The sequence below is a fragment of the Phoxinus phoxinus genome (assembly GCF_949152265.1).
Source record: "Phoxinus phoxinus genome assembly, chromosome: 21".
In the NCBI taxonomy this organism is placed as follows: Eukaryota; Metazoa; Chordata; class Actinopteri; order Cypriniformes; family Leuciscidae; genus Phoxinus; species Phoxinus phoxinus.
The window spans coordinates 15,853,664-15,869,202 of record NC_136896.1 but is presented as its reverse complement, the minus strand read 5'-3'; the positions used below and the strand labels follow the sequence as shown (position 1 = coordinate 15,869,202).

Here is a 15,539-nt window from a genome sequence, read left to right as displayed (position 1 = left end):
TTAAACTAAATGAAAACGAGAAATGTTGCAATAAAAATAGGTTGATTTTTTATGTTTTATTTCAGTTAAAGTGTATTTAATAGGCTAGGTATAACCAAATTTTTTATGGTTTTAGTTTTAGTTAACTATAATAAACCAGATTTATACCATTGAAGGGGTGCTTCAATGTATATGTAATGACTAATGAGTGATTATAATCAAGGTATTAATCAATATTTTTCTTTCTAAATATCAAATGAGTTGAATGGCTTATGAGATTTTACTTTGTTATCGAAGTTACCAGTGTGATTATTGAAAGCTGATGGAACTGCAAACTATCTTCAGTAAAACTTTTCTTTAATTTATTATAAATCTGACTCTTGTCTTAAATTGACTGCACTTCTGACTCCGGTTCTTAATTAATCATATCTGTTCTTTAACTGTATAGATCCCCTAAAACCCTTAACACTATATATATATATATATATATATATATATATATATATATATATATATATATATATATATATATATATATATATTATATTTAAAAAATATATAAATCCTAATGAATGCGTGGACATGCATGTACATATTAAAGGGATAGTTTACCCAACATTTTTAATTCTGTCATCATTTTCTCAGCCTATGTTTTTCCAAACCAGTTTCTTTCTTCTGTTGAACTAAAAAGATGACATTTCAAACAGCATTTTTTTCTAATGCTAAAAAAAGCACAAATGACAATTGATGATTTTGAAAACAATTTAATTATAATTAGGCTTACAGATTTTGATTTAGAGATACATGACAAGATATTCAGATAGATGTGAATTCAGGGTGATTTGGACACTTTTTTCCATTGAGATATCCAGGAGAAACATGGATGTGAAATATTCTGGTACACTCCAAATTCGATCTGTTCTCCAGGACGCTTTAGAGGCACGTCCTGTTTAGCTTTATTGATTCCTGTGGGTCACGAATAAAACATGATAAAATGCAATTTACATGATGGTAAATTCTGATTATTTTCACTTGCAGAATTGAACTTACTTGAAGGCATCGGCTTTACTCTGAACCCACTTCACTAACTCTTTTTTCAGCAGGTCATTGAAGATGCGAGTGTCTGAATCATCTGCAGTTGGTCTGTAAATGAGCATCAGATGCAGCCGGTTACTTTATGCAACCTGAATATGTAACATATACATGCTGTCCATTTCCCCAAACTTACTCGCTCTTCTTCTCTCTCTGATTGAGCAAATAGTTTACAAAGTTTTTCTGAACCATCGAGTCCACAATTTTGCTGATGTCACTCGCAATGGTTGATTCAGCATAACGACGGCTAAACTTCTGGATGCCATTTGTTGAGCTATTAATGATATTTGAAAACAAAACAAAGAAACATACAAACAAAACAATCTTCTATTTAATTTGTCTTGACACTTTACAATAAGGCCCCATTTTTATTTAATGGTAGTTATTGTATTAACATTAGGCCTAATACATTTGTTACAGCATTAATCTTTGTGACGTTATTTGATAAAAAATACAGCTGTTCATTGTTATTTCATGTAAGCTTGGGTCCATTAAATAATATTAACAGATACAACTTTTGATTCTAATAATAGGCTATATAGTAAATGTTGAAATTATGAATGAATAAATGCTTAAGTAAGTTCATTTTAACTATAGTTAATGAACAAATGGAACTTAATCATAAAGTGTTAGCACATTTTTATATAGATATATACATATGTAAATGTATTATTTAAAAATGATTTGATGATGCTTTATTATGATCTTACCTGCTATCAATAGGCTGGGATCCTGCACATGAACTTCCCAGGCATATCAAAACCAATGCAAAAACGGCAGCCTTCATTTTTCCTTATTTAATACATCAAAACAGATGAGAAAACACCATTCACCACAAGTATAGTTGAATTCAATTGACAATAGAGACCTACCTTTTTTGGTTCTGGTCCCTATAATGGCTTAAACTGGTGCACAACAGCAATCTGCTCTGGTCTTTTATACAATGTGATTGACATTAACAGCAGAACAACAACTTATTTCCACATCATTAAAACAATTAATAATGAGGGCGATACATAGACATAAAATCTGATAAGGCTGCTTATCTTAGGTGTCAAATCTTTTACACTCTTTGTGGTTTGTACTATGTAAATATGTTCGGGGAACTGAAAATGGTGAAATGACCCCATTAAACCATTAGTTTTTAAAGTCAAACATATTTTCACTATACAAAATCTGAAAAGTATTTGTTGATGTAAGGAAATGTACAAAGCTAATGACTCGAGGTGTACATTTTCAGGCATTTTAAGAAAAGCAAACAGATTATATATTTCTAAAAGGTTCTTTTTCTTGTAGCCATAACAACAGTGGTGATGGATATGCAATTATTAAAGGAAAGACTGGTAAAGATATTATTAGATTTAAATAGACAAAAATAACCATTGATATTTCTACTAATTCTGCTATTTCTACTAATTCTACTATTAATATTTAGAACAAGATCATCTTACAAGTAATGTTGTAAACATTTTGACTGAACATAGATTTGAATATATTCTGTGCAATGTGTGCATATACATATCCTGTATTATAAATGCAAGCATGTTCTTGGCACAGATTACATTTTTAATTTGTGTGGATATGCCTGCCCACTATACACAAAAGGTACACATTTGTATTTAGTAGTAGTAGTAGTAGTAGTAGTATTATTGTACAAACGCAATACTTAAATAATACGAGGTTAATTAAGTTAATTCAAATATTTTCAATAAAATAGCCAATCTTTGTAATACTTCAGTGCTTTTGTGACTGGCATTTAAAGCTTTTATTTTGAAATAAGAACTTCCGGTGTGAGTAGGTCCATAAAATGTCGTGTTTATTTCTGCAGGGACTGATCTATAGATTCAAGTTAAGTGTAGTGATTTAAAATATATATAAATTCGTCGCAGTTGCACGTTGTCAAAGTATGCATTTATTAAAATACGCGTGTCAGCAAACAAGAAAATGCCTACGTCAGCGTTAGTTAGTTAATCGGATATACCAATTGAGAAAGTTATTCCAAAGTCATGATGGATGCAACCTCAGATCTATTTTGGCCGGCAATTCTATTTACGCTGCTTGCAGTTATAGTAGCAGCAGTTGTTTTGGGCAGAAATAAAGGCCCCGTGCCGCCAACGTGCACCCATCAAACTAGTGCTGCTGTTGTGGAGGAGAGAGCTTGTGCAGAGCCTGGATCTTCCTCACAGTATCATCCTGAAAAACACTGTAATGTAACCAGACAACAGCTGCAATCTAGTGGAAAGAGCCTCAAAGCCAAAGATGAAACTCTGAAACATGTAAAGGTAAGGATTTATTCTGATTTTTATGAATGCTTTTGTAATTGTTTACAAGTAAAAATAAATAAATAAATTACAACACAATTAAAAACACAAAGAAAGTTATTTCTTGAATATTTCTCAGTCACATTTAAGATTAGGGTCCAATTCTCACCATTAACTAACTATTAACAACGACTTTTTCCTCAATAAACTCCTAATTATTGCTTATTAATAGTCAGTATAAGGTAGTTGTTAGGTTTAGGTATTAGGAGGATTAGGGATGTAGAATATGGCCATGCAGAATAATGCATTAATATGTGCTTTAAAAGTACTAATAAACAGCCAATATTCTAGTCAAGTGTAGTGATTTCAAAAACAGATAAAGATAAGCAACTAGTTAATAATGAGAATTGAACCCTAAACTAAAGTGTTACCTATTTCTCTAATCAACCATTTACTGATTCTCTCTTTACCTCAGGATTCAAACTCTGATAAAGAGGAAGAAGGGTGTAAGTCTCTTTCTCCAGTTCACTCCACCATTGGATGGGGCGAGGATTCCTCTGAGTCAGGGATAAGGAATGCTCTGAAGGATTATGCTCAATTGCCTGGTATAATAATAATAACAATAACCCTCTTTACTAATTTCCTGTTAATTTGTCTTATCATTTAAAGACTTTGTGGGTTTTCTGCCTCAGAAGTGTTATATTAGACTGGTTTTAAACTATTTTTCGGACCTCAGATTTGTGAATAAAAATGTATTGTACATATAACCTAATAATTAAATAACAATAGGTTCCATATTTAGTTTTTTTTTTCACTGTGACCCACATGCTATTATTAAATATTGTTCATTTTTGTTAAAACTTTGATCTCTCCTGTAGTCATTTAGTGGTGTTGTACACATTGTTGCTCAGGATACATTATCTTTATTGCTTTAGAACACAGGGGACTTTTCTTAGTCATAGTAGGTTTACCCTTGTGAAAAAGAAGTGCTCTTAACTGCTTTGAATGCATACTTCAAATCTTAAAGTATACTTAAAAAAAAGTTGTACTTATAATAATAATTAAATATAAGCCCACTTAAATGTACTTAAGGTCCCCCTGTGGTGAAAATCATGCTTTTAATGTTGTTTATATGTCTATGTGGTATTTTTTAATATACTTTAATACAAACCATGTGCAAATTAATAAGTCAACACCATTGCTGAGTATTTTCTCAAAAACGCGGTTTAAAAAATCGTTTGTGTTTCTGAAATTCTGACGTCACAAACTACCTTGTAACCAATCACGTCAACGTCTAATTTTACTTTAAAGTGCATTTTAAATCATTAGATCTTACTGTAAAGAAGTGCACTTATTTTGATGTGGTGACTATACCAAAGCAATTGTAAAGTACTTGATATTAATTTTAATTTTAATTAACTGTAATGTGTTATTTTTATATTACAATGCAATTAAGTGTCTGAAACCATTACTTTTTTAAAGTATGTTAAAGTATTCTTCTTTTTTTACAAGGATAGGTCTTGGTATGCTTTATATGTAATTTCATACATTTGTCGCATGCTTAGAATAAATGGACATTTTGATGTTAACGAAAAACTCTCTTAGAGATTATTTGACAAAATTATCAAAAGACAAAAAAGCTTGTCGCTAAAGGAAAATAGCAATCGCAAAAAGCAACCACAAAAGTGAATCACGATGGATGGGTCATAAAATAGTTAATGTGTGTAAAAAATTATGATAATAAATGTCCGTGACTTATTGGCAAACAATGTTTAAGGCCAATTTTGTCTACTAGGGAAATTTAAAAATGATAAACTGACTTAACAAATCCACAGTTTTTCAGGCTTCACAAGCATTAATGTTTGGCTATTTTTCACTTTACTTTTACTTACAAATAATTTACTTGTGTCTTGTAGGATGGTAAATTTGAGAACATATTGCAGTGGTTTGACATCTTCCTCTGCAATTATAGATGCTGAGAATAAACCCTTAAAGTACATGGCTGGCATGCTGAGGACCTGCCAGCTTGAAAAGATGATGACCAAAGAAGAACTGGAGGAAGAGCAAAGGTGATTCAATACACTCCTAAATATGGCATAATTTGTTTCATATTACACCATTCTCTGAATACTCAATTCTGATTGGCTGGAAGGTGAGCGTTCAAACATATAATGCACAGGTAGTTCCAGTCAGTTTAAACACGGTTTCATGAATTTCTGTCTTCTGCTGAACACAAAGGAAGATATTTTGAAAAATGTCAGTAACAAAACAGTTACCAGGTCCCATTGACTTCCATAGTATTTTTTTTTCCTGCTATGGAAGTCAATGGGACCTGGTAACTGTTTGGTTACTGACATTTTTCAAAATATCTTCCTTTGTGTTCAGCAGAAGAAAGAAATTCATACAGGTTTGAAACAACTTGAGGGTGAGTATATGATGACAGAATTTTCATTTTAAAGTTAACTAATCCTTTAATGCTATGACTTAATTGAAGCACACGCACACACGTCACACTCGCACGCAGAGATCAGAGATCGTGCTGCACTCGCACAGAAACATTCAGAAGCATGGAAACTTGTCAATGCTGCCTTGTTGTGACTTATCAATAAAATACGTTTGCTACTGAATCCCTACAATATATTTATCAGCATGGAGGTGGTAACGTCGCTGTTTTGATGTAATTAAACTCACAGCTTCACTGTTAGTAGAGAGAGGCTCTGCACAATGCAGGTAATTCACACATGCACATCTCTCTCTTTTGCATAATTATTTCAAATAAATGTTGTAATGAATTATAGTCAACAGAAGTCACTCTGCAGCTCTCCCCTGATTGACCACTGAAGCTTAGCTGGGTTGAGTCTGGTCAGTACCTGGATGGGAAACCTCCTGGAAATAAACTAGGTTGCTGGAGGAGGTGTTAGTGAGGCCAGCAGGGAGTCCTAACGCCCCAGTATAGTAATGGGGACACTATACTGTCAAAAAACACTGTCCTTCTAATGAGACATTGAACTGAGGTCCTGACCATCTGTGGTCATAAAAAATCACAGGATGTCCTTGGAAAAAGAGTAGGGGTTTAACCCCAGCATCCTGGCCAGATTTGCCCATTGGCCTCTGTCTATCATCATGGTGTCCAAATCATTCCCATATTTACTGATTGGCTTCATCACTTTGTCTCCTGTCCACCAATAAGCTGGTGTGTGGTGGGCATTCTGACACAATATGGCTTTAATGCACTTTGCAGAGGCAAACATGAAAATTATTTATTTATTTTTTTTTACTTTAAAAAAATCCTTTTTAAAGTGCAGGTGTCCAGTGGGAACCTTTACCAGTATCAGGAGGATAGTTTAGGACTTAGCTTTTGTCCACAATTTACACCACCATTCAAAAGTTTGGGTTAGATGTTATTTGTATGGTTTTGAAAAGTCTTTTATGTTCATCAAGGCTGTATTTATTAGACCAAAATACAGTAAAAAAAGTAATATTATGAAATATTATTGATTTAAAAATTTTCTATTTGAATATAGTAAATGTAATTTATTACTGCTGAATTTTCAGCATCATTACTCAAGTGTCACATGATCCTTCAGAAATCATTCTAATATGCTGACTAGCTGCTCAATAAACTTTTATTATTATTTTCAGTTTTGAAAATAATTTGCTGTTTAATAAAAAAATTTGTGGAAACCATGATTTTTTTCAGGATTCTTTTATCAATAGAAAGTTGAAAAAGAATAGCTATTATTTTAAATAGAATCTTTTGTAGAATTAGAAATGTCTTTACTGTCACTTCTGATTAATTCAATTATTGCATCATTGCTGAACCCAAACTTTTGAATGGTAGTTTTTCATCACATCCTTTCTCTCTGTCTCGATACCAGATGCAGATAACATTTAATTCACATTGTACATACATCATTATAATATAAATGTGTGTACAGTAATCAAGGTTCACTTTGAGTAAGTCTTACCCTTGTTGCATTTATAGTTTGTTCTCAGAGACTCGCAGGATGTGTTGTTGTAATACCTAATATCTTGACATTATGTATGACCCATGCAAACAATCTTCCTTTGTTTTCACTCCACCCATAACAAACATTTTGAAATATTTGTTCTTAAATAAACTTTGTTAGCAAACAGTTCTGTCAGGCAGTTTTACCTTAAATTATAATGTCGCCTTAAACTGTTTGCATTAAACATTGGATGTAGGTTGCATCGACCCAATATACTCAACTAGGTAAACAACGGCATTTTCTGTTTGAACAGCATACACTTTAACACACCTCAGTGATTATGTTAGATAAACTCACAATTACAGACTAGAGCAGGGGTACTAAAGTTCAGAGGCCAAGAGGGACAGATTTAAATCGCTTTAAAATGTGAAGGGCCATAAATGACAAATTAAGACTCTATTTACCCTGCTTAAGACAGTATTTGTAGTTTTATTTACAATTGGGACTTTATATCACGCAATTCTGAGTTTATAACTCGCAATTGAGAGTTTATAGGCTAAAATGTTTTATTCTGTGGCCGAAACAAGCTTCCATATTATACAGCCCATTTAACTTCGTTGTACTCAAGGCAAAGCAAAATAAACACAATCACATATAACGACAACAATATGAGACAATAAAAAAAACAAAAAACAAATATTCAATACTGCAACTCAGTTTGCGTTGTATGATAGAGTTCAGTTCACTCAATACGTATGTTTAAAATAGTTCAGTTCCTCCAATATGTGTAGTAGTTCAGTTTGTGTGTGTAATATAATTCAATTTTATTCACATTCAACATTAATCTCCTTTTGATCTCTCCGCTTCTCCTGTCTGTCTTTGCCGTTACATTTTTGCCGTTGCTCTCCCGCTTAAGGCTGGAATACACTACACGACTTTTGCTCAGATTTTTGCCCCGATTTGCAATCTGGGTGAGTCTGCAGTAGTTGCCGAATGTCCGCACCAGTCTGCAGATTTTGTGCGTTCGGAGTTGACATAATTCTTAGGAAATCACGTGGTGTATGATGAGCACAGACTCTTCAGACTTTTTACCTTTAGATTATGATTCCATCCAGTCGGAGGATATCAAAACATGTTTGATATTTTGAGCCGATTTAAGAACACATATCGTAGTGTGGGGAGAACAAGTATTTGATACACTGCCGATTTTGCAGGTTTTCCTATTTATAAAGCATGTAGAAGTCTGTAATTTTTATCGTAGGTACACTTCAACTGTGAGAGACTGAAATCCAGATAATCACATTGTATGATTTTTAAATCATTAATTAGCATTTTATTGCATGACATAAGTATTTGATCACCTACCAACCAGTAAGAATTCCGGCTCATCACAGACCGGTTACAGCCCCTGCAATGTCTACCTTAGATTGTTATTCCTCAGTCATTCTCCTCTCAATCTTTTGCTTATAGTTATGTTTACACCTAATAATAACTTGTCTTATTTCTTTTTGCATTACTTTAACCTGTGCACTATCACCTAACTGAAAGGCTCGACCTTTTCTTTTTTTAATGCTGCCTTTAATTCCCCATTTATCCACGGCTTATCATTTGGATGCATTTTAATAAATGTTTTGGGTATGATTTTATCCACAAAAAAATTTATATAATCTGTCACAACTTGATTTAGTTCATCTAGATTCTCACTGGTGGCTATAAAGACATCTCATGCTGTACAGTCAAAACATCCTCTAAGACAGTCCACGGATTCATCATACCATATCTGAATGGTTCTAAGGTTCTGAATGGCTTGCTGGTTTTAAGCCGCTGTTTATAAAGAGGAACATTTTGGTCTGAATCTCCTAAAGGCGGTTTTGAGTACCTTAGGGGTTTGAGTACCCCTTGAATGCACTCTTAATATTACCAAAGCACAAATCAAGAACCCTTTCTCCTCTGGTGGGACAAGTAATATATAAAAATGGGTCAGTACATGCGTTGTGGAACAACCATTAAATTCCCCAAGTACGAATTTAGGAGCGTCTGGTGCAATGTTTTCCAGCCGAGACACATCATCATATATGATAAGACAGAAGTCATTATTTTTGGTTCTCCCAAGGCAAGATCCACTGTGGTGCACAATTTAGGTAATTTCACCCCATTTATCAAACCTCATGCCAGAAATTTGGGTTTTATTCTTGACTCAGAACTCTGTCTTGACAAACAGATTAGTTCTGTTGTCAAAAATAGTTTCTACCAGCTCAGAATGATTTCCCGGCTGAAGTCATTTCTATCTCTTAACGATCTTGAGAAAGTTATCCATGCCTTTATTACATCACGGCTGGATTATTGTAATTCCCTCTACTTTGGCCTCCCACAATCATCACTTAGACGTCTGCAGTTGGTACAAAACGCAGCAGCGCGTCTTTTAACTGGCACCAGGAGGCGCGAGCACATCACCCCCATTCTGGCCTCCTTGCATTGGCTCCCAGTTCCTTTTAGGATTCAGTTTAAAGTTTTATTGTTTGTTTTTAAGGCACTTAATGGGCTCGCCCCAACCTATATCACAGACCTTGTGCAGCTACACTCAGTTCAAAGGTCACTGAGATCCTCAAACAAAGGGCTCCTGCTTGTGCCGCGCTCACGGCTCAAGCAGAGGGGTGATAGGGCTTTTGCAGTTGCTGCCCCACGTCTGTGGAACCAGCTCCCCCAGGATATTAGATCTGCCCCCTCCATTGCTGTATTTAAATCCAGGTTAAAAACTCATTTATATTCTATGGCCTTCCTTACCTAACCTGGCACTCCTCTCTGTTTTCTGTATTTTTGTGTCGTATGCCCTGATATTGAAGGTTTTCTTTTTATTCATGTTTTAGATTATTATGATTATCGATTATATGTGTTTTTTTATTTATAGTTATTCATTGTACAGCACTTTGGTCAGTTTTGCGCTGTGTAAATGTGCTTTATAAATTAAAATTACTTACTTACTTACTATATATATTGTCTGCCGCAGCCTGGAAATTCGTCCGGGGATGAATATAAACGATAGTAAAGAACAATTGTCCCTAGGAGATAAAAAGGTCTTAATGACAATTGACAAAAGTTCGATATCCTCCGAGCAATAGGACTCCCGCAGTGTGTAGTTCTCGCACCATCTCTCGTTTAGACGCACACACCTCCACCAACTTTCTTCCCCGTTTGTCAATACAAATCCTATAGGCATGTTTTTATTCAAATTTTCCTGAACTCTTAATGAAATGTTTACTTTTAACCCATTTAAATGTATAAATTGTATATTATCATATGTACACGTTACAGCCGTGTGGATGGGTAGCTGACAGATTTGGGTTTAATGCATAAGTTTTTGGCCTACCAATTTAAACGGACTCTGAGAAACTGAAGGAAATGCAAAAGTGCTGCAACCATCCCCACTCTTCCCTCTCCATCTTTAGAGCGTGAACACAAATATGTAGGCTACAGGACCATTTGTAAGCAGCTGCTTGTCAGCTTGTACCGAATGGAGTGGAAATAGTCTTGGCTATTGGACCTGCAGTCCACCTGTGACTATTGATTCAATATTAGTGGTTCGCCCGTGTGCAAGACCCTGCTGCAAAGTGTCAGGAGTATCAACTGCATTTAAATTATGTAACCACAAAGTCACACTGCCTAATATTCATCCTACTTTCGAGCGCAAAGTGTAATAGAAATGCATTCATATTTAGCATGGCACAGGCTTATTTTTTTTAATGCAGACAGGCCGCGGCCGCCTTCTAAGGTTCTAGGCTATTCTCATTTTCATGGCACAGGAATCAGTTATGTACCTTCAATTAAAAAAAAAAAATCATGTCTGTCCCTTATAACCCGATGTTCACCCTGATTAAGGTCCAGACTCACAGACTCATTTACACTTTAAAGGGAGCAAATATTTAAATATCTAACTTGCAATTGTTAGGTTAATCAAAAATTATGAGATCTAATCAATCTATTTGCCCATTGTTCCTTTAGACCCGGAGAAGCACATCATGAATTTAATTAATTTATTATTTGAATAGGGCAAATAGGCTAAATACTTTCCAGATCTTGCTGCTTTGCTCATGTAAGTAAGTCCACTGAAGGCAAGTTTGAAGAACCCAAGTGCAGCATTTATTCAAAACGAGATCAAACATAAAACAAAGGGATGATGTGGCATGACCTCAAAACATGAACACTTACAAATAATGGTTACACAAACAATACTTGACAAAGACAAGGCAAACATGAGGGCTAAAATTCACAAGACTAATGACTAGACAAGGGACACCTGTGAACATAATCAAGACAATCAACCAATGACAACATGACACATTCACATAGGGAACATATGGCAGGATCACATGACTATAACAGGGGATTACATGACAGGGATGAAACAAGAACATGAAACAAACCCAAAACGTGACAAATCCCCCCTCTATGGGCCGCTCGCGACACCCAACATGAAACAAAAACACAAGAGTCCAGGAGGGTGGTCTTGGGAGTCAGGCCCGTGGCATGGCGGACCTGGGCCGTAAAGCGTGGGCAGTTCTGGCAGACTATGAAGACAGTTCAGGGGACCAAGGTGACGCCGGCAATTCAGGAAGCCAGGGTGGCGTGGCCTCTAGAACCCTAGCAAGGTACCTATTGCTATGGAGCTATGGAGTCGTGGCCTGGAGTGGATCCAGAATCAGGCATAGTGTCCATGACATGTAGAGGCTCTGGCGTGGCGGCAGCCATCATGGGCTGGAGCCGATGTTTGTCAATAACCACTATGATCAGCACTGCATCTTCCGGAGCTGACTAAGCCGCGGCGGCCATCTTGTCCGAAGACACAGGCCTGACGTGAAGAAGCTCAGGCTTGGCAGGCATGACGTGAAGAGTGTCTGGCTTGGCACACATTACGTGAAGAGACTCAGGCTTTGGCGTGCACTGTGGGATTGTGGAGCACCTTATCCACAATTCCCACAGTAAACGACAACCGCTCAGCAAAAGGACTTTGTCGATGAATTCCTCCAGGGGCCAGTGTATTTCCCCCCCAGGGAGTCGTGAACTAATGGGTTCGTTCAAACCCACACGAAAAATGTATTTGAGTGCCACATCATTAAAATCCACCAAGCAACATAGTCCACAAAAGTCTTCAACATAGTCCTCAATGGACCGTTTGCCTTGACAAAGGCTAAGGAGGGCAACTGCTGAGTTCATGTTGAGGTCCAATATTCTATAAGTAAGTCCACTGAAAGCAAGTTTGAAGATGCAAGTGCAGCATTTATTCAAAACTAGATCAAACATTAAACACAGGCATGACATGGCATAAACTCAAACATGAACACTTACAAACAGTTGTTACACAAACAATACTTGACAAAGACACATGGCAAACATGAGGGATTAAATACACAAGACTAATGACTGTCACCTGTGACCTAATGAGGACACCTGTGAACACAATCAAGAAAATCAACCAATGACACCATGGCTGCGTTTACACTTGGCATTAACATGCGACCTGTATCCGGATGTTGTCCACATACACATTAAAAAGACAAGTGTAAACTGTGTTTGGAAATTCTGATTGGAATGTTATCTGATCAGCATGTCCTGGTTCGGAGGTAGTCAAGGACTTATTGTGATCGGATCTCAGTGTAATGTAAACGCAATCCAGCCATCGTGTCTGCATTCACAGGTGGACGTCATATAAATCCCCGCCCAGTCTCCCCACGTGGCTGTCAGAAAATAATGGCCAGACACAGTTTAGACAATAAATTCAACTTATTTTAACCTTACAATGAACGTCAATATTTAAAACAGTTTATTTAGACTTACATGATACTGTGTGTGTCATTTTTCATTTTAATTGTGCAACATTATCTGAACGAAGCGATCGCCTGTACAATCATAGCTGTGATGATCAGTCATGAGATCTTGATGAAGAGCGTGCGCTGCTTTGCCAGAGAAATAATGGGAATAAACTTTTTCTTTTTTTTAATGTTTTAAATGTTGAATGTTTTTATTGTTTCAGGATGTTTATTAATCTCCGATTTCTGTTAATATAGTCATTGCACGCTATAACCTTAAACCCCGATGATGTGACTTGTTTAACATGATGATCAACTCTGGAAATATTCCTTCATTCAAAAAACGTAATTTGATCTAAGACTGGAGATTGCATAGGAAAGTAAAGTGAGTGAGTGAAAGCAATTGGGGCATTGCTTAATTTGTATAATTTTCACTCTTAATTTGGTGTCGTGCTACAGACCTAATTTAAATATTATGCAGGAAACAGAAATCCGATCGGTTATCCAGATACAGAGGCTACTTAATATGAACAAATGTAAACGCACCGTGTCCTGATTGGCTTATGATCCGATCTGCTTGATCGGATCATGGTGATCGCATGTTAATTCCAAGTGTAAACGCAGCCCATGACACATTCACATGAGGAACACATGGCTGGATATAACAGGGGTTCACATGACAGATATGAAACAAGATCATTAAACAAAACCAAAACATGACAGCTCAGTAAATCTAGTGTCATTACTATACAGTTGTTGTAATATGGTAACATACACATTGCAGATTCTACAAAATAAGTCGGATCATAAAAATTGCTTCTATAATAGCTTATCCAGGGCAGTACTAAAAAAAAATGTTTTAATTAATCTTCCCATTTTGGTAATCCTGCAAGGTTTATGCAAATGTTTGGACACAGCTGTGGGGGTAATGCATTATAAGTAATGTGAGTTACGAAAATAATGATTAATGCATTAATTTCAAATGTACAATAAAATATCTGAGTTACTTTTTCAAATAAGTAACCCAAAGTTACTTTGTTTTCTTATTTATGGACAGACACCTCTCCTTTCCATGTTAAATAAAACAAATATACTTTATGTATTTAATCTCACTTTATTAATCAATGGCTTTGCTGTTGATCTACGATGATCCAATTCAACCATTCTAATGAGCAAAAATGGCTTTAGTCACTCTTAATCACATTTGTTTTTAAGTAAGTGTTGAACTTCCGTCTCCTGGGTCCCATTCTTTTGCAGTCCAGACTAGCAGCACAGCTGAAAGTTTTGTTTGAACTGCGCCCTCTACTGTACAGGAGTGAGTTTTCATCTCCTCCAGGGTCCAGCCTGAGTCTTATTCATTTCACTCTTGGTGTGAAACGGCCTTTACATTTGCCAAAAATACAATTTTAGTTTTTTTATATATTAAAAAACAAACAAGCAAGAAACATTACATTACTGAGAAAAAGTAACACAAAAGTAACGTAACGCATCACCTTCAAAAGTAACTAAGTAATGCTATTTGTTAGTTTTTAGGGAGTAACGCAATATTGTGACACATTACTTTTAGAAGTAACTTTCCCCAACACTGGCTGTAGGTACAGTATGAATGTACAGACTGCAATATATTTTATAAAGTGTATGTGTCCTGTTACAGGGTTCAGCAGGAGCAGTTGGCTGCCATCTTCCAGCTACTCAGAGACAAACAAGACACATTCGGTGACGTGACCGAGGGCGATTTACAAGAACAGCTTAAACTCTACTCTATTTGACAGATCAACTCAAAAGACTGCACTGAGAGACGGACCGGGATGTCTTATATGTGGATTTGGCTAAGCTCCTCGTCATCTTCATAGATTCAAATACTTTTTATGCAAGTGCTCAGATTAATACCTGTCACAAATAATTGACAAATGATTTTATTAGATCAGATTGATTGAAGTCACAGATTTCAGTGAACCTATTCATTGGAGTATTTAAAAATATTTAAAATGTGAAAAAAGGGGTTTATGACTTTCATGTATTTATATTGGTCCTTCATATAATACTGTACATAAAATGAGTAATGAAGATTCGAAAAAGTCTGGATAAGTTTAGTAGCAGTCTTTTTATGATTTTTTTTTTATTCTTTAGCTTAACTTTATTGGTGTAGAGCATGTCAGTTCCAACCCAAATCCATATTAAAAATGTACGGTATGAACTGAAATTAAATTTAAAATCAGGTTACTTACTCTAGCTTTGTGTTAACACTGTGCTTAAGTTGCAAGTATGCAAAATGGACAAATTATGCATATTAGTTTTGTTTTTATAAATAAATAAAAAACCTTTTTTGCTTTATTGTATGTTTTAATAGTTCTTTTATTTTTAAACATCCCCATAGATCTGTGCTGGCCAGGATAAGCATGTCAGTCATATGGAAGGGGCGGACTGTAATCCAAAAATAAACAAATGGTTTG

The 15,539-nt window shown here is 35.6% G+C and overlaps 2 protein-coding genes across 2 annotated transcripts; one reads left to right on the top strand and one right to left on the bottom strand.

Annotated features, from left to right (window-relative positions):
* Positions 1-1,025: 1,025 nt before the first annotated feature.
* Positions 1,026-2,004, bottom strand: gip (gastric inhibitory polypeptide; the record flags this gene model as incomplete). The annotated part of the gene is made up of 4 exons (XM_079595583.1): positions 1,944-2,004; positions 1,782-1,863; positions 1,208-1,345; positions 1,026-1,122 (listed from the first exon to the last, which is right to left on the bottom strand). Exons 2-4 carry the CDS (start codon positions 1,856-1,858, stop codon positions 1,026-1,028), a joined length of 312 nt encoding a protein of 103 aa, XP_079451709.1. The 5' UTR covers positions 1,859-1,863; positions 1,944-2,004.
* An 803-nt stretch (positions 2,005-2,807) lies between these two features.
* On the top strand, positions 2,808-15,523 carry mxra7 (matrix-remodelling associated 7). The gene is made up of 4 exons (XM_079596097.1): positions 2,808-3,353; positions 3,808-3,937; positions 5,305-5,401; positions 14,741-15,523. Exons 1-4 carry the CDS (start codon positions 3,078-3,080, stop codon positions 14,853-14,855), a joined length of 618 nt encoding a protein of 205 aa, XP_079452223.1. The 5' UTR covers positions 2,808-3,077; the 3' UTR covers positions 14,856-15,523.
* Positions 15,524-15,539: the final 16 nt, after the last annotated feature.